The sequence below is a fragment of the Emydura macquarii genome, unplaced genomic scaffold (genome assembly GCF_026122565.2).
Source record: "Emydura macquarii macquarii isolate MOO-44397 ecotype Brisbane River unplaced genomic scaffold, CSIRO-AGI_Emac_v2 contig_1836, whole genome shotgun sequence".
NCBI classification, from domain to species: domain Eukaryota; kingdom Metazoa; phylum Chordata; order Testudines; family Chelidae; genus Emydura; species Emydura macquarii.
Genome location: NW_027131973.1, coordinates 145273 through 165503, shown reverse-complemented (window position 1 = coordinate 165503; position 20231 = coordinate 145273). Strand labels below are relative to the sequence as shown.

The 20231-nt window shown below is 46.8% G+C and overlaps 1 protein-coding gene across 1 annotated transcript; it reads left to right on the top strand.

The window, feature by feature from the left end:
* The first annotated feature begins 11867 nt into the window (after positions 1 to 11867).
* On the top strand, positions 11868 to 12842 carry LOC137159295 (olfactory receptor 52P1-like). Its single transcript, XM_067557452.1, has one exon. It carries the CDS (start codon positions 11904 to 11906, stop codon positions 12840 to 12842), a length of 939 nt encoding a protein of 312 aa, XP_067413553.1. The 5' UTR covers positions 11868 to 11903.
* Positions 12843 to 20231: the final 7389 nt, after the last annotated feature.

Sequence of the window (20231 nt, the reverse complement as noted above, 5' to 3'; positions counted from 1 at the left end):
TGCAGGGAATCTGCAAACCAGTCGTTAAGTCTGGCTGTCTATGGCATAATGCTGTCTCTAAAACAGGAGGCAGTGTGTCCCACAGGACACAGAAAATTTGTCTCTGCCACTCATGGCCTGTGTGACCAAAAATGTCCAATAACTAACCCTTGGTACCTTCGTCTTGAGTGCTCAGCTTCAGATGCGGCCAGCAGCGCCAACCACTCTTGTGATTTGAGTGGGAGTCTCACACTATTTCCTGTTTTTCTTAAAGTCCCAACTTATGGGATCCAGAATGTGCATGGGAATCTCAGCTTTCCAATTTATTTTTAAAAGTTTTTTTAAAGAAGTAAGTTGCAGAAATGTCAGAAAAGATGAAGCAGGTGCGTCGAAAGGGCTTCAAAACCAGAGGCAAATGAAAAAGAACCCTAAATACATATATTTTAAAAATTGGTTATTATAAAACTATCCCTTGATTTTTGGGGCTGTGACCCATAATTTTTTAATGGGGCTGGCAATTCTGCAGACCAGATTTAAAAGATCTGCTCTAGTTGATCCACAAGGCACTGGGTTCAGCCCCAAAATTCCTTGAGTAAAACACTCTCGTCTGTGTCTTGCACAAGCTCAGTATAGATGATTGTGATGGACCTTTCTAGCCTTAATATCATTTAATGTGGATGCATCCCACAAATCACTGGCCAATGGAAAATGAAAGCCTTGAGCCTTCGGTGTCTCAGATTTCCATCTTGAATAATGCCAATAGTTTTCTTGGCAGCATACAAAGGAAAAAGGAATGTGTCCTCTATCCCGCAATGAGCTCTTGCAAGCTAGAGACCTAATACCTAACGTTCCAATATGAGGGCCTACAGCTGCCAGTACTGATGCAATGCACTGGGAAATATTTGCAGACTATAAACTCCCTAGAGAGACGAGGGACTGATTCTGATACACTCAGTGTGATACTGATAACTAAAATCGTTTTCATTGCAGGCTTCTTAAAAGCAGCTGGACAATAGCATCACACCTCACACATCAGCTTCCTACAGCAGCAGCTTCATTGCTTCCACCCTCATCTTGACTGGCGTCCCAGGTCTCAAAGCAGTCCATGTCTGGCTGGCGTTCCTTCTGTGCTCATTGTACCTGTTCTCAGGAATTGTAGCATTGGTTGTATCATTAAAGCTGAGGAAAGCCAGTAGGTCAAGTTTGAATGGGTTAGTGGAGTTGCCAGTGGGCGCATGGGGTTGGAACACCTCTCCAGTTTGGCCTGACTGATCCTCCATCAGGCCAACAGAGAAGTGCTCTGCCATTACAATACCCAGGTCTGGGTGACCAGAGGTGTGTGGTCCAGAAACACGAGTGAGAGAGGCTCATGGATTGAGCAAACCTGGTCTGGAAAACAGAGGATCTTACCCATGAAAAATTTTGACCCACAGTAAAATGTTTCCTTTTCATCCTTTTTGGGGACGTATTTTCATAGAAGATTGATCATTTACCACTGAAATTTCAGTTGCTATGGCCCTACCCAACTACCCTACCCTAAGAGAGATTGCTGGCTTTTCATTTCCTTCTGCTCAGAAATGAAGGTGGCACTGGCTGAGTCTATGGCTGCATTCTGGGTTTGGAAAGGTCTAAACCTCCAGCCCAGTCTATACCTCACCAGCTTCTCTAGTCAGCCTTCCCATCTCCATGCAGCCCCCTCCACCCATACAACAGCCCCTTCAGCAGATCCCATGGGCAGTGGCTACTGTGACAGGCCCCGGTAACACACCTCTGATAAACCTGTGCTCCCAGGGAGCTGGAGAGAAGCTTAGAGCAGTTGTGGAGGCACAGACATTGTTGGTGGGAGGGCCTGGCTATCAGGGGATCACTGAGATCTGTGAGTAACTTTGGGGATCCATGGATTTGGGTCCCCCCCTGTATTCCCCAGGGAGAAGGGAAGGGACATCCCCTCCTGGAACAATCTAAGGGAAATTTCCAGGTAGGAGCTGTGTGGAATCTCCCTTCACCAACCTGCACCCTGGGTTTGTATTGCAGGAAAGGGGAGTGCCGGGGAGAAATCTGACCCTATATAACTACTATTAGTCTGATTTACTGTATTGCAGCAAGATTACAGCTGTAACAGTATCATCAGTACCACTCGGCTGCTTTCGAGGAAGCCCTGTGACTCCTCTGAGCCGTACGCACAGCGCTGACAGCCTGGATTGCAGGAACAGAGCCTGTGGCAGGGCTTGTGCTGCTTTCCAATATGGTGGCATCCCCGAGCATCCACTGGGATTGGGCTTCCTGCAGTTTGCCATTGGCCATGACAGGGTTAAAGCTGGCACACACTGAACCAATCAGCTGAGGGTCCCAGGTAGACAAGTGGCCTGCAAGGAAATGGGCAAACATGCTTCATAAGGACAGTTGCAGCCTGTCTGAGCAGACACTGCCTGCTGCCTGTGCAAGCTCTCTGCTGACTCCTTCTCCGTTAGGGTGCAGACCTCTGTTGGCAGCTGCTCCCCTTCTTGCAGGCATTGGGTATGTTGGCAGGTTTCTGTGTCTTTATGTTGGCAGTTTTTCAGTCTTTAAATCTTTCAAACAAAGAAGGGAAGGGCAAAGGCTGCCAGCTGTTGACATGTGCAGATGTTCTGTGCAGCAGCACCTGACTCTGCTGGGCTGTGGCTGTGACTCAGTGACAGGAGCTGGAAAGCAGGCAGCACTAGGCAACTGGGGGACCCTCCACTTCATGTGCCCGTGGTCTATAGGGGATCATTATGGGGGACACAGAAACCCCAGATTGAAAGGGAGCTCAGAGTGTGAAAACCCCGATGCCCTGAGTCAGGATTTATCAACGGGTCTGTGGCAAACAGCCAGTTCCACCCTAGAGGGTCTCACGCTTCTGTTTCTTGTAGGGGCCAGGGCATCTCCAGTCACACCATCTTCCCCGAGGAAGGGGTAGGGACCCAGGCCCACCCAGCCCTCTGGGTCCCAGCCCAGGGTCCCTATGAGAAGTAGTTATGTGCTGCTGACACCGTGTTCCCAACTGCAAATTCTTTTCCCCTGGGCTAATTTTCCCCCTCCTTCTGTCCTTCTGGCTTCTTGAGCCTGGTACCTTCCTCCAGTCCACTCCTCCACAAAATCTCTGCACTCTGGTCTGATCTTCCTCACAACTCAGCACTAATATAAGATAATATAAGATAATCTAGCACAACACACCTACTTCTCTCAGCTCATGCCCTGTCTGTTTGGGTCAGAGGGTTTTTATGGAGCGCCTGGCTGGTCTCTAATTGGCCTCAGCTGCTCCTAATTGCCCCCTAACGACACTCAGCTAAACTGCAGGGAACAGAGCCCTGAGCATTCTGAGGCTTCCCCCACTCCCTTTTCTACTGTTATTGGGAAGCTGGCTGTGGGGGTCTTCTGCTGCTGCTGCTGTGAGCACCCTTCCCCTGCTGCTGCTGCTGCTGCTGCCCCCCCCCCCCCGGCCCCAGCCTTTGGGGCACCCCTGCCCCTTCCCTTCCCCCTCCCCCCTTCCCTGTTACTGCCCCCTGCTTCTTCTGCAGCTCCCCAACCTGTGGCCTTCTCCCTGGCTTGTCTGATTGTTTTGCCCCTGGTTTGTTTGTTTGTCTGCCCTGCCCCTGCCCGTGCCAAGGGCTCATCTTTACATGCTCATGCTCCACATCCTTCACTTCCTTGCCCTCGCATCCTGCCCTGACACAAAGTGGTGGACCTGTTACCACCTGTACAGGGCGAGGACCCCCGGTGGGCCAGTCTGTATTCCAACATGACCCCACATCCCACTGGGGACATCAGTTGGCGGCTCCTTTATGAAGCCCTGAGCACGGGCGTGTACTTGGCACGGTTCACCCCTCACCCTGATACCTGCCCCTACTGCAGCATGAGACACACCCTGGCGCATGTCTATCTTGAGTGTGCCAGGTTGCAGCCCTCTTCCGGTTCCTCCAGAACCTCCTGCTGAGGTTCTGGCTGCACTTCTCCCCGCATCTGTTCATTTATGCACACCCTATCAGTGGCCCCACGAAGTTGTGGGACCTCCTCGTCAACCTCCTCCTAGCCCTGGCCAAACTGGCCATCTACAAGACCAGGGAGAGGAGGTTGGCCAGGGGAGTGCTCTGCGATTGTGGGGCCTATTTCCATTCCCTTGTGTGTTCATGCATCCGTGCAGAGTTCCTCTGGGCAGCATCCGCTGGCTCCCTTGACACCTTTCGGGAGCAGTGGGTGCTGTCCGGGGCTCTCTGCTCGGTGTCCCCTTCCGGTTCCCTTCGTTTAAACCTCTGACCCCCACTCCCCTTCCTGTTTTTTCATTTGTTGTCCCAAGCATTCAGTTGCATTCTGGGTCCAGTAGCTCCTCCCATTAGGCAAATAGTATCACTTTCCTACAGCCTTCTGCCTTTGCTATATTACAGGGTCCGATTTCCAGAGTTGCAGTGTGCTTTAGGCTGGAGAATATCCCATGCAATATCAGTGAGTAGTTCGCAAACCACCTAAGGTTTATTTGCTCCTAGAAATTTAGTGAGCAAATCTGTGTTCAAAGCTTTTATTCTCTGGCTTGATTGTGAATGCAGGAATTCAGATCTGTGTTGTTTTATGGTAAGAGATCAGATAAGACAATTGGAATATTTCTGTTTCCTGACTGGACGAGGGCTCCAGCATTTCTGCCCTGTAGAACCCCCTCAATGTTACATCTCTGCCCCCTCTCTGGTCTGTACTAGACCAGTGGTTTTCAACCTGTGGTCCAAGGACCCGTAAGGGTTTGCAAGCTATGTGTTAGATTTCTAAAGGTATTCACACCTTCATATGAAATATTGCAGGGGTCTGGAAATTAAAAAATGTTAAAAACTAGTGTACTAGAGAGTGAAGCCCTGCAAATGAATATTGTATATGCTGATTTCTAAAGCCTGCACTACTCCAGATAAAGGCTGCAAATTGACATCACAGAACCTGAAGGGAACCAGTCAGCCATGAACCCAAGGACAGAGGCGTTAATAGTTGCAGATGCTAATCTTTGATGACAAACTATTGAATGAGGGCCGAGAGGCTGGAATCTTTTCAAGTTATCCAGAAATCCAGATGACACACGCTACGTTTTAGGTTCCTCTCTAACCTGAGAAACCATCCATAAAAGATTACGTGGGTAAGAACGGATTTCCATGTGTGTGCTTACAGATAGTTCTATAAATGTAAGGCCAAAGCTTTCCATCATAATACAGTTATTGCAAACCGAACTTTTATTACATGCATGTCTATCAAAAGCCACCAGCTGAGTTCTTCGTATCTTTACAGGAAGGAGCAGGGGTAACTTTACTACTTAATAGTTTTTGGTTCAGAAAGTATTCCAAATACTCTTTGCAATGGGTTTGTGCCATTAATTCTTTCTTTAGTGAGCAGTTCCATGATATTGTCTCCTGGTAAATTTCCAGAAGCTGTTCCTAACACTTACAGTCAGGGTCGTGCACACAATAACTCTGCAATACTTGTGTGAGACTTTCCAAAAAGTCGAGACAACAGAACCGCTGGTCTGTGATTCAGCAAAGAGTAGAGATGAGGTTAAGGAAAGGGGATTTTATTCTGCTTGTATGTAATGTATGCCCATCTCCTGTTACAAGAGTGTGGCTGAACTGACTTGGACACTCAACTGCATATGAATGAAACCTAACATTTGCACTATTCATTATTTTGGACACCAATCCCTCTCTTACCGAGATGAAGTCACTGTCTGTGTTACCTTGGAACTTGCCAAATATCTACAGACCCATTGTCTGGTGAAAAGATGGGGTCCTGTGAGGGTAAATAGAAGCCTGTAGGATGAACAAACTCTCTGGATTCAGTCAACACTGGACAGGCAAAGCACTTTAGCTTTCCTTGGAGCATCTAACCCTTGGCTCTTCTTTTCTCTCTGGGGTTTTAGCAGTGCAGGACCACTTTAGAATGTCTGCAAGTCTCAGTTTGCCCTGACAATCTGAACCTTTGTTATTGGTGAATCATTTCTTCACTCTCGGGGGAGCCTCTTACACTAAAATTAGGCTGAAATTCTCCAGGGTCTGTTTTCTGTTGTTCCCACTGCTCATGGAGCGCAATAAATTCTCCCGGAGTCCTGGCCAACCTGAGACTCCGCAGGGACTGCAAAGGGACTTCATAAAGGTCCCTGTCCAGCACTGTGACTTTCAGACGTGAGATTCGTACACTGATTTTCATGTCACAGTACGGAGATTTCCTCTCTGCAGCAGGGATTTCGGTGAGTTGCCTGTTTTTCCAATAAACTTAGTGCTAAGGGCTCAGGAAGAGTTCAAATGAAGAACAATCTGGGCAGGAATTCTCCAGCATGTAGACTGGAACTGTTTAGTATTGTCAGAAACTCCATGGGATTTAAATAGGGAGCTAAAGATTTACTCTAAGTCATTCAGACAAATATTAAAATATCATTTCCTTGTCTCTTACTGTCTCCTTCTACCTGACTTAGTATCTTCCTTTTTTTGGTCTCTATTTTTTTTTTCCTGGTTTGCTCAAATTTTCCATTTCAGCAACTTCACTGCCAGGTTAATACATGCAGCCAAAGACACTGCAGTGGGTACGTGTGATAGCCAAGATTTCACAACATGAATGGGTCACAAAGGGCTTTACAGACTGGCCAGATACTGATCTCACATTCTTCCTTCAGTGGCTCACTCCACAGTGACACTGGCATAATTGATTTAAGCAAAATCAGAGCCCCAGTGTTTTGAAATCCCCATCTTTCATGCCCAGTCTCAGAGCGCCACATAAACTGGGGATCTTCTTTCACACTCTTTCAGCCCCCTAACAGAATAGCTCTCGCTGCTGCAGGGCCTGAAGCCAGGATCTTCACAGTAGGGAGCCTAAAGTTCCACACTGTGGGCACGGGGACAAAGGATGTCAGCGCTGGGTCACATTCTTGGGGGGCTGGGAGTTGGGCCCAGCCTTTGGATATGAATTGTGCTCTGTGGGACCCCTGACTTAGGTGAAAAGGCCATGTACTACACAATCAAGAATCATGTGTAAACCACAGCACTTTTCTAGCCTTGAAGTTAGGGAAGGAGAGAGCAAACCAGAGCAACTTTCTAGCAGTGTTCAGAACAGGGTAAACCAGCCCAATACGCATCATGGTAAGGGGCAGGCTATGTTTCCCCCTCCTCCAGACCATTCCTCCCTTCACCACCTGGACAAAGAATGTGGTCAGAGGCTGTTCTCTCTTCTTTACCAGGTAGCATGCCTGTTAGGGAAGGCTCAGGATCTCTCCCCCAGTTCTTCCCTGGTAGCTAGTTATTAAGGGACTTCATGGTCATTCCTGCTGTTAAGATAAATGTATCTGCTATGCACGTTTTGTGGGAAATAACACACAGGGGCGGGAATAATTATACACCTCCCCTGGCCATTAATATTCATTTTATAACCATTTATATCACCAAACAGGGGTTTTATGGGGTGCTGTAGAAGTGTGTGTGTTTACATATTATAGTAGATAAGAAGTTGTCAAGTTGTGAACTCGGGGCTCACATTGTTGGATGCGCGTGACAAACGGGAACGAGTGAATTAGAAGCTGTAACCAAATAAACGTCCCTTATCACTCCACCCGGCTCAGTTGCTCTCTTTTCAGCCGACCCTGCAACACACAGGAAGGGTGAAATCTTGGTCCCATTCAGATCAATGGCAAAACTCCTGTCAGGGCCAGGATTTCACCCTAAACCCATGTTTATGGACTTAAATAAAAGACCTGATTTTCTTCAGTCATGAGCATCCAGTGACTTCAACTGGAGTCGTCCTGCGGCCTCTAAGGATGGGTTAGCTCATCCGGACCAGAGAAGAACTGAGAGGGGAGTAGATGAAATCTTAAACTCACAGCTTAGAGGTTCAAAACAATTAGAGTAAAAAATTCGAGGGGGTCTGCTCTGTCTGTTCCCCTGCGTCTCTGGTTCCAAAATGCAGTAAAAAGAAAAGCATGTTTCTGACTTAGAGGAAACCAGGCAGTGTTGGAAATCTCACTGTGGGAGATCCAGGCATACACAGTGTGGGGTGGGACGTGCAATATCCAGATCGCAGTGGCACAGGGTCCTGAAACAGGGCAAAATAGGGAATGGACATCCTGCCTAATTCACACACCAAAGAGATGTAACTAGGCCTCCCGCAATCTCCTGAGGTAGGGGGTATCTCAGGCTGTAATGTAATGTGGACACACTGTAGTAGATTGTCTCTGACGCCTTCCTCCAACCAGCCCATCCCTCCCCCTGTTACAAAATTTCAGCAATTGCCAGCATGGAAAAGCAACAGCAGGAAGTTGTGTCTGGGTTTCTAACTGGCAGGTATATACTAAAGCTTTGTGTCGTTTTGGGGAAGAGTTACTTGCGCTGGCTCCTTTTAGTCTCCACGTTCTCCTGTTATACTTGTAAAAGAAAAGACTGGCAGGATTTTATTCAGGGGCACAAGGCACTATGTCACGTTTATTGTGCATGTAAGAATATCAAAAAGCTGTCACATTCACATACACATTCATAATGTTCTGCAAACTGCTGTGATATAATGACCAGTCCTTTTATGCGTTGCTCGAGCCAGACTGATTTTGCTCCAAGGAGACACTTTCCTTTTAATTTCTTAATATTTTACTGCAGCTCTGATCTCTATTTTGTTACCAAAAATAAAAAGAATTCAGAATCGTTTTTCATTCTCCTGTTTTTGGCTAACCCTCCACAACCATGGCTACATTCTTTGGTTCTTATTTAAAATGAAATTAAACCTACAAAGCAGACACACATTCCTTAAGTTCTGCAGCTGCTGTGATATAATGACCAGTCCTTTTATGCGTTACTCTAGCCGGCCTAGTGGCCAACTGGGCTGGGCACAAGGAGGGAACCAGGCCTCTGTCAGTCGCGAATCCAATGCTCCAGATGACAATTACAGAATGAGACCCCAAAGTTTCCATGTTTTTACCCATCTTTGATATTTGCTGGCTCTCATTTCAGTCTATGGGCCTTGCTGTATCTTGCTGCCTCTGGGTTCAGTATAGTTGTTAATTACCAGCTAATTGCAAGCATAATGAGCTTTTTATTTCTGAACTTTCTTTGTTCCCAGGGTGGATCCTTCTGTACTTTAGGGTCGTTAATTTGCACTTTAGGGTCGTTGATAGGTATTCTTAGGCCTTCAGGGGCAGGATGGAAATTGGTGTCTTTTTATGCCCTGAGCGTACATTCCTCACTCACGCAAAGAGAATTCATCAAGATATTTTCAGGTTCATTACTACAAGTTTCAGGAAAGAGCTCTCTTCAAGAAACTAACAAGATGGAGTCCACTTATAGAATAATAGAATCATAGAATATTAGAGTTGGAAGGGACCTCAGGAGGTCATCTAGTCCAACCCCCTGCTCAAAGCAGGACCAACCTCAGCTATATCATCCCAGCCAGGGCTTTGTCAAGCCTCAGCTTAAAAACCACTAAAGATGGAGATTCCACCACCTCCCTAGGTAACCCATTCCACTGCTTCACCACCCTCCTAGTGAAAAACTTTTTCCTAATGTCCAACCTAGACCTCCCGACCTGCAACTTGAGACCGTTGCTCCTTGTTCTGTCATCTGCCACCACCGAGAACAGCCTAGCCCCATCCTCCCTGGAACTCCCTTTCACGTAGTTAAAGGATGCTATCAAATCCCTCCTCATTCTTCTCTTTTGCAGACTAAACAAGCCCAATTTCCCTAGCCTCTCCTCATAAGTCCTGTGCTCCAGCCCCCTCCTCATTTTTGTTGCCCTTCTTGGGACTATCTCCAGCTTGTCACATTCTTTTTGTAATGGGGGTTCCAAAACTGGACACGATACTCCATATGGAGCCTCACCAATGCCGAATACAGAGAGGAATAAACACTTCCCTCGATCTGCTGGCAATGCTCCTACTAATGCAGCCCAATATGCTATTACCATTCTTGACAACTACAGCACTGCTGACTCATATCCAAATTCTTATCCACTGTTAACCCAAGGTCCTTTTCTGCAGAACTGCTGCCTAGCCCATCGGTCCCCAGTCTATAGCTCTGCATGGGATTCTTCCATCCTAAGTGGAGGACTCTGCACTAGTACCTGTTGAATGTCATTAGATTTCTTTTGGCTCAATCCTCCAATTTGTTTAGGTCCCTCTGTATCCTATCCCTACCTTCCAGGGTATCTACCACTCCCCCCAGCTTAGTGTCATCCGCAAACTTGCTGAGGGTGCAATCTACCCCATCTTCCAGATCATTAATGAAGATGTTGAACAAAACCAGCCCCAGGTCCAACTCCTGCGGCACTCCGATTGTGACCAGCTGCAAGCTAGACATGGAGCCATTGATCACTCCCTGTTGAGTCCGATGATCTAACCTGATCTCTGTCCATTGTATAGTTCATTCATCCAGCCCATACTTCTTTAACTTGCTGATAAGAATATTTTGGGAGACTGTATCAAAAGCTTTGCTAAAGTCAAGTTATATCACATCCACTGCCTTCCCTACATCCATAGAGGCAGTCAGCTCTTCATAGAATACAATCAGTTTGGTCAAGCATGACTTGCCCTTGGTGAATCCATGTTAACTGTTCCTGATCACCTTCTTCTCTTCCAAGTGCCTTAAAATGGATTCCTTGAGGACCTGCTCCATGATTTTTCCAAGGATTGAGGTGAGGCTGACTGGTTTGTAATTCCCTGGATCCTCTTTCTTCCCTTTCTTGAAGATGGGCACTATATTTGCGTTTTTTCCAGTCATCAGGGATCTCCCCCAGTTGCCATGTGCTTTCAAATATAATAGCCAATAGCTCTGAAATCACGTAAGCCAACTTCCTCAGAACCCTCAGATGCATTGCATCTGGCCCCATGGACTTGTGTATGTCCAATGTTTCTAAATAGTTCTGAACCTGTTCCTTCAGCACTGAGGGATGTTCATCTCCTCCCCATTCTGTGCTGCCCAGTGCAGTAGTCTGGGGTCTGACCTTGTCTGTGAGGACAGAGGCAAAAAAGGCATTAGGTACCTCAGCTTACTCCACATCCTCTGTCACTAGGTTGCCTCCCCCTTTCTTGAAGGGGCCCACACTTTCCCTAATCTTCCACTTGCTGGTAACATACCTGTAGAAACCTATCTTGTTCACTATCACGTCCTTTGCTAGCTGCAACTCCAATTGCACTTTGGCCTTCCTGATTTCAGTCCTGCATTTTTGGTAGTATTTTTATTATCATCCAGTGTCATCTGACCAAGCTTCCACTTCTTGTAAGCTTCTTTTTTGTGTTTAAGCTCACCAAACACTTTTTGTTAAGCTAAGCTGGGCTCCTACCATATTTGCTATTCTTTCTGCACATAGGGATGTTTTTTTCTGCACCTTCAATAAGGTTTATTTAAAATACAGCCAGCTGAGGGAGTCAAAGTCTGCTTTTCTGAAATCCATGGTCCATATCCTGCTATTCTCCTTTCTTTCTTTTTTCAGGATCATGAACTTGAACATTTCATGATCACCGCCTATGTTGCCACCCAATTCTACTTCCTCTACCAAATTTTCCCTATTTGTAAGTGGCAAATCAAGAGGAGCACAGCCCCTAGTTGGTTGCTCCAGCATTTGCACCAGGTAATTGTCCGCCACACTCTTCAAAAACTTCCTGGATTATCTGTTCTCTGTTGTATTCCTCTTCCAGCAGATGTCAGGGTCATTGAAGTCCCCCATGAGAACCGGGTCCTGTGAACTGGAAACTTTCCCTAATTGACTGAATAAAGCCTCATCTGACTCGTTCTCCTGGTATGGTGGTCTATAACAGACATCCATTGCGACATCACCCCCCTTTATAGATTGTTAGTAACTATAAATTATTTACTGTGTTATTAGTTATGATGTGCATAACCAACTCACTTGGCTTCTCTCCCTTCACAGGCACCCTGAACATTTCTGAGCCTGATCAGCATTTCGACCACCTTATGGCGGCTTTCAACCTCACCCCCTCCGACATGTCAACATTCATACTAAATGGCATCCCAGGGCTGGAAGCTGCTCACATCTGGATTTCCATCCCTTTCTTTACGTTCTACATCATCAGCCTATTGGGAAATGTCACGGTTCTGTTTGTTGTGAGCAAAGAGCAGACCCTGCACAAGCCCATGTTCCTGCTGCTCTGCATGCTGGCGCTCACAGATATTGGCATGTCTACCTGCATCATGCCGAAGGCACTGTGCATATTTTGGTTCCGTCTCAAACGCATCACTATGGATGGCTGCCTCACCCAGATGTTCTTCGTCCACGCGGTTCCTGCTATGCATTCAGCCATCCTCGTGATAATGGCCTTCGATCGCTACGTCGCCATATGTGACCCTCTGAGATACGCCACCCTCCTCACCAACGCACGAATAGCTAAGCTAGGGCTAGTGGGTTTGATACGAGCTGTAATCTTGGTTCTGCCAGAACCCATGCTACTGCGGAGGTTGCCATTCTGTGCCAAGCGCTTTATCTCCCACACGTACTGTGAGCACATCGCTGTGGTAAAGATGTCGTGTGGGGACACCACAGTCAACCGGATGTACAGCCTTGTGATAACAGTTGTGAACATCGGGTTAGATCTTACACTCATAGGCTTGTCTTACGGGCTGATCATCAGGGCCGTTCTCAGGATCTCCTCCAAGAAAGCTCACTGGAAAGCCCTCAACACCTGCACAGCCCACATCTGTGTGGTGCTGATGTCTTATACTCCCTTGCTCTTCTCTGCCCTGACACACAGGTTCGGTCAGGGCATTGCTGCCCACGTTCACATCCTCTTGGCCAATCTATATCTCCTTGTGCCCCCCATGCTGAACCCTATCATTTATGGGGTCAAAACCAAAGAGCTTCGTGACAAAGTGGGAAAATACAGCTGCAGAATGTGATCACCTGGGGCCACTGACTTTAAACTGCATGACAGGAGGGGGAAAGGATGTGTCCTCGTTAATCAAGGGTGCTCTGCCCCTATTTGGCTGAGCTCAGCCGTGTGGCAGTTCACAGTCTGAGAAGTTCCTCACACCCAATGTCTTAGCAATCCATCACCAAGCACTGCCCTCTTCGACCATCACCTGATCTCTTTCAGGATTGTCACCCGTCATCCCCCACCCCCACACACCCAGTCACTCGGCCTTTTCATGACTTCCCTATCACCAGCACTGATGGCGTCTCATATGCTCTCAGACCTGTTTTCCATCACTATGGTTGTTGACTCTCACCATTCCTTTCTCTCCTCCATATTTCACTCTTTTGCCCCTCTCTGCCACCACCAGGCCCCAACAATATATCCCAGTCCTGAGTTTCCCCAAATCAGTCATCAGAAAGGAGGTGGACAAATTAGAGAGAGTCCAGCGGAGGACAACAAAAATGATGAGGGGGCTGGAGCACATGAATTATGAGGAGAGGCTGAGGGAACTCGGCTTGTTTAGTCTCCAGAAGAGAAGAGTGAGGGGGCATTTGATAGCAGCCTTCAACTACCTGAAAGGGGGTTCCAGGGAGGATGAAGTTAGGCTGTTGCCAGTGGTAGCAGATGTCAGAACTAGGAGCAACGGTCTCAAGTTGCAGTGGCACAACTCTAGGGAATCCAGCTGGTCCTCTGGTTTGGTATCTGCTCTGTGTGCCAGGAGAACTGGGTTTATTGTATCATTAAAGCCGAGCAAAGCCAGCAGGCCAAGTTTTATTAGGTGGCTTTGTGACCCCATGAGTGAGTGGGGTTGCCAATGGGCGCATGGGGTTGCAACACCGCTCAAGTTTGTACTGGCTGCTCCTCCATCAGGCCTGCTGAGAAGGGCTCCACTGTTACAACACCTTGCTCTGAGTGACCAGAGGCGTGTGGTCCAGAAACACAAGTGACAGAACCTCACGGTTTGAGCTAGAGCTGGGATGGAAAACAGAGGATTTTCCCCCATGAAAAATTTTCACCCACAGTAAAATGTTTCCTTGTCATCCATTTTTGGGGGTGGGTTTTCATAGAAAACTGATCACTTTCCAGTGAAAACTCAATTGCCATGGCCCTGCCCTTATCCCCTAGAGAAATAGGAGTCTTACCATCTGCTGCTTTCTCATAACAGGAAAAAATCTTGCACTGACTGAGTGTATGGTTGCACTCTGGGTATGGAAAAGTGTAAACCTCCCAGACAGTCTGTGCCTCACCAGCTACTCTAACCAGCCTTTCCATCTCCATCCATCTCCCTACACCTCTACAATGGCCTCTTCAGCAGATCCCATGGGGAGTGGCTACTGTGACAGACCCCGGTAGCACATCGCCGATGAACCTGTGCTCCCAAAGGTCTGGAGAGGGTCCTAGAACAGTTGTGGAGGCATAGAGATTGTGGGTGGGAGGGCCTAGCTATCAGGGGATCACTGAGATCTGTGCGTAACTTAGGGAATCCATGGATGCTGTCTCCCCTCCTATATTCCTCAGGGAGAAGTGAAGGGAATTCCGTTACTGGAACAAGCTGAAGGAAATTTCCAGGTAGGAGCTATGTGGAATCTTCCACCCCCAGCCTGCACCCTGGGTTTGTAATACAGAAAAGGGGGCTACCGGGGGGAAATCTGCCCCTGCATACCTATTCTTAGTCTGATATATTGTATTGCAGCAAGATTACAGCTGTAACAGCATCACCGGTACCACTCGGCCACCCTCAAGGGAGCCCTGTGACTCCTCTGAGCCGTACGCACAGCGCTGACAGCCTGGATTGCAGGAATAGAGCCTGTGGCAGGGCTTGTGTTGCTGTCCAGCTTGGTGGCATCACCGAGCATCCACTGGGATTGGGCTTCCTGCAGTTTGCTATTGGTCATAACGGGGTTAAAGCTGGCACACACTGAACCAATCAGCTGAGGGTCCCAGGTGGCTAAGAAGTCCCCAAGGAAATGGGCAAACATGCTTCCTAAGAACAATTGCACACCGTCTGAGCATACACTGCCTGCTGCCCGTGCAAGCTCTCCGCTGATTCCTTCTCCGTTAGGGTGCAGATCTCTGTTGGCAGCTGCTCCCCTTCTCGCAGGCATGTGGTACGTTGGCAGGTTTCTCTGTCTTTAAACTTTTCAAACACCAAGGTAAGGGTAAAGGCTGCCAGCTGTTGACATGGGCAGATGTTCTGTGCAGCGGCAGCTGACTCTCCTGGGCTGTGGGTGTGACTCAGTGACAGGGGCTGGAGGGCAGGCAGTACTAGGTAGCTGGGGGACGCTCCACTCCATGTGCTCATGGTCTATTCCATGTGCTCATGGTCTGTTCCAGGTACACAGAAACCCCAGATTCAAAAGGAGCTTGTACTGTGAGAACCCTGTTGTCCCAATTAAGGATTTCTCTCAGTCGGTCCGATTTTTAGAGGTGCATTGTGCTCTGGGCTGGAAAAGACCCCTGAAATATCAATGAGTAATTCCCAAATCATCTCAGGTATATTTCCATCTGGAAATTTAATCAACAAATCCATTTTCAAATCTTTTATTTTCTGGCTTGATTGTGAATGCAGGAATGCAGAGCTGTGTTGCTTTGTAGTAACAGGTCAGATAAGGCACATGGAATAGTTCTGTTTCCTGACTGGATGAGGGCTCCAACACTTCTACCCTGCAAAATTCCCTCACAGTTATAGGGCTAACTGCAGCTATGCCCCCTCTCTGGTATCAGAGCACCAGATGTCAGCCTCATCCCTTTCCCTCTCCTGGGGTGGAATCCCACCACACTCCCACCCTCAGACTGAGCCCTGGTACAACACACGGTGGGTCAACTGGGCTTGCCCAGGAAGTCCAACTTTTACATGTGAAATGCAGTTTGATTTCCATGAATACTCATGCATTTTACCTTGAAACCCCCTTTTAGCTGAATAACAGGTGCTGGAGTTACTCTGCCCTAGACCAGTGGTTTTCAACATGTGGTCCTCCGACCCCTGGGGAGTCTGCAGATTATGTGTAAGTTTTCCCAAAGTAGTCACAGCTGCATTTGAAATGTATTAGGTGCCCACAAATAAGAGAAGGTTGAAAACCACTCTACTAGAGAGTGAGAGCCCACGCAATGAATATTGTGTATGCTGATCCCAGTTCCTGTACCACTCCGGATAAAGGCTGCAGATTGACATCACAGAAACTGAGGAGAACCTGTCAGCTACTAACCCAAGGATAGAAAATCTACCAGCTGCAAAGGATTCCCCAAACTTTTGTTTGCTGACAGGCGATGGAATGAAGACCCAGATGCTGCAATCTTTTCAAGTTCTCAAGAAATCCAGATGACACACGCTACATTTTTGGTCCCCCTCTAACCTGAGAAATCATCTCCGAAAGAAGATCAGAGGGGAAAGAATCGGTTTATGTGTGTGCTAGAGTATAGATGGATAAATGTTATGCCCAAACTTTTCATTGTGATACAATTATTATAAACCAATTTTTAATTCCATCCATTTCTATCAGAAGCATGTTTATGGAAAGCCAGCCGCAGAGTTGTTGGAATCTGTAAAGGAAGAAGCAGGGGTAACTTTGTTACTTAATGACTTAATGACATTAATTACTTAATGACTTAAAAAGTATTTCAGAGGTATTCTAAATCCTGTTTGCAATGGGTTTGTGCTACTAACACTTTGTTCAGTGAGCAGTTGTATGATACTGTCTCCTTCTAACTGACCAGAAGCTGTTACCAGCACTTACATTCAGAATCATGCACACAATAACTCAGCTACACTTCTGCAAGACTTTTTAAAAAGTCATGAAACAACAGAACTGCTGGTCTGTGTTTCAGTGACGAGTAAATGATGAGGTGGAGGAAAAGGGACTATAGTAGTTAGTTGTATGTAATTTACATCCATCACCTTTTATACGAGCATGGCTGATGTAATTTGCAACTCAACTGGATATAAGTGCAAAAATATTGTTTGCACTATTCACCATTTGGGACAAGTCACTGTGTGTGTTAGCTTATAACTTGCCAAATGTCTACACAGACCTTGTCTGGGGAGAGAATGGGGCCCTGTGAGGAAAAAGAGAAGCCTTTAGGATGATTGAGCTCTTTGGATCCAATCAAGACTGGCCAGACAAAGCACTTCAGCTTCTCCTGCAGGGATTCTTGAGGTTCAGAGTGTATCACTGGGAGCGTTTGTTAAATGAAAGTTAATAGTGCCCATATCTGATCAAATTTACACATATAAAGATGGAGTGAGGCTGTTGCAGTCGATGTTCCTGAACTCAGAACCTGGCCTAACAATTTATCCCACGTCCTGCAAAGAGGCAGTGGTGTAATTTGGGCTCTTGGGAGCGAAGAACATTATAAAAAAAATAGGCAATGAAACACATTTATAAATAACATCAAAATAAGAGAGATAAATACAATGACCATTTTCACCACGTGCTTCCCATGGGCATAAACATGGTACATTGGGCCACACTCAGAAGTGGAGGGCCAGAGAGGATGTTTGAGGGAAGGTCATAATTGTAAAATCATACAGTACTCAAGCAGGCTGTGGAACTCACAACCGCAAGATATCAATGGGACCAAAAGTTTAATAGGATACAAAGAGGGATTGGTTATTTCTATGGAGAACCAGAAAATCCAATTACAGTAGAGGGGACTTTTTTAAAAAAATGTTTGGGAGCGCTATAAAGCTTCCTCATTTACATTATAAAGTATGTCTAACCAGTGGGTGTCAGGAGGAAACTTTTCCTGTGGGCAGGTTATCTCACAGCTGTCTATTGCAGGGTTTCCTCTACCTTTCCCTAAAGCATCTCTTACCGGCCACTGAATACTGCGCTAGATGGACTACAGGTCTGATGAAGTCTGGCAGTGCCTATCTTCCGAACGGTGGTATACATAAGTATATAAGAACGGCCATACCAGTTGGACCAATGGTCCATCTAACCCAGTATCTTGTTCCGACAATGGCCAATGACGGGTACTTCAGAGTGAATAAATAGAACAGGTAATTGTCAAGTGTAAATCCAAGACTATGGTTTTTTTTATCTTCCTTGAACTCCTAGAAGTCTCTAGACTTGCACTGAGAGCAGAATGATTTCTCGTTTAAGATCATCTAGTCTCCTGGTTTTTTTCATTTCAGGAAATAAAGTTTAAAACTCCTCGGACTTGCCCAGTGCATCATGACTGCTGTCAATGACACCAAATTCCAACCTGCAGTGTTCTTTCTCACCAGAATACCTGGGCAGGAAAACATCCATATCTGGATTTCTATCCCCTTCTGCTAAATGTATGTTGCTTCGATATTAGGAAATTCAATCATTCTGTTCATTATAAAAACAGATCCATCCCTCCATGAGCCAATGTACATTTTCATTTCCATGTTGACTGCCACAGACCTTTGCTTATCATTATCCACCCTACCAACAACACTGGGCATATACTGGTTTCACTCTAAGGAGATCAGACACAATGTCTGTTTTGCCCAATTGTTCTTCATCCATTCGCTTACGTTAATTGAATCCTCTGTGCTCTTGTTTATGGCCTTTGACCGCTTTCTGGTGATCTTTAACCTGCTGAAATATGCTTCCTGGGCAACATTTCTTGGCTGATCCCCGCCTCCGATTAACCCAATTGTGTACAGTGTTAAAACCAAAGCCATTCGTGCTAGGATAAGCAGGGTCTTCATCAAGTGAAGGGTCAGTGCTTCACCCGCTCCAGAGAATCAAACCCCTGTAAGTGGTTCCTTACTATTCTGCTCTCCACACCGCTGGGGGAGCTCTGGGGCAGCAGAGATTCCTTCCGGTCCAGCTGGAAGTAAAACATAGTGCCTGTGACTTGGGCACTGCTCTGCAGCTCAGGGTCCAAGGTCACACAGGGAGTCTCTGCCAGACCTTGGAATTAAATTTGGGTTGCCTAAATCCTGGTCCCCTGCCTTACCCACAAGACACTCCTTCCTTTTCCCAGCCACAGGACGGGAGCAGAAGGTCACGACCTGGACGTAAAAGAGATCAGATCTCTTCTACCTTTTCTTCTCCCGTTGCACACAACTGTGCGTGTTCCTGTCACACAGAAAAATGTCAAGTCAATTTCTTCAATTCGCCAAATCTCGTACGCAACAGCAGTTGGTGGCTGGGATTCGCATGAGTTAATTATGCATAGTTTAAATAAAATATGAAAATATTAAGCTCACTCGATTGTTCTGGGTTTACAGCAGAATTTATTATTATTATACAGTCCTTGTCACGGCCGGGAGTGTGCCTGGAGATGTGAAGCACACAAAGTAGAACATGATCCCTGGGTACTTACAGGCTAAAATAGGCACTTGGATCTGGTATCTGGTGCATTTAGGAGTGGAAAGGCTGTGTCCCAGTTGGATGGGTCCGAAGTGGGATGGAAGTGAAGAGTTTGCTATACAGGGGTCCTTCAGCCAGGCCGTAATAATAAAACCTAGCTCTCATATGGCACTTGTCATTATGAGATTTATAAATTAAACAGTAATATGTGAGCACAGGAACAGATGGTATTCATCCAAAAGTTCTGAATGAAAACAAACATGAAATTGCAGCACTACTTACTGTGGAATATAACGGATCATTTAAATCAGCTTCTGTACCATATGATGGGGGGATAGCTAATGTAAGGCCAATATTTCAAGAAGGCTTCAGAGGCGTTTCTGGTAAATATAGGTGTCACCACTCAAGAAAGAGATCTTGGAGTCACTGTAGCTATTTCTTCTAAACTTTCAGGCTTTGCTCTGGAGATACAGTTACAGAACCGGCCCAAAGGAAGCCAGGGAGTTTTGGGACAAGGTCTTGTTTCCCTGTGTCTCTGAGAGAACACCTTCCCACTTGTTTGCCCCTTTCTTATGGAAGCAGCCTTTTTTCAAAGCCTCCCTGAGTGAGCCTGGGCCCAGTCACCATCGTGTTCAGCTCTGTCTGTGTGACAGGTCCAAGGTGTGAAGCTGACCTTGCCCTGAGACTGCTTTCTCCTAGCCACGCAATTTGAGATGACACTCCTGTGTCCGTTGCTCCATTGTTTGGCAGCTAGGCCCATTCAGCACCAATGGCTTCAGAACACCAGTCTGGTGCATGGCTGAAACCCTTGGCTGCCCCGTGACACTCTAACCCTCCCCTCAGAGATCCAGCACCTAAACTTTACTGTGGGGAGCAAATCAACAGTCACCATGAGCACCCTACATCTGCCCCAGATACCCAGGGGCTGGAGTCACTAGGATTCCCAGAGGCCAACTGTCACAGGAGGCTGTGGTAAGGCTGTGGCCTCTGACAGTCAAATGTCAGAGGCATTGTTCTTTGGATCCCTGATCCTACGGTCTCCCCTGACCCCCTCCTCAGGACCTTGAACGTATTCATCCTTCCAT

Coding starts and splice junctions, on each gene's coding strand:
- LOC137159295 (XM_067557452.1), top strand. CDS start 11,904: ATGGCGGCTTTCAACCTCACCCCCTCCGACATGTCAACATTCATACTA.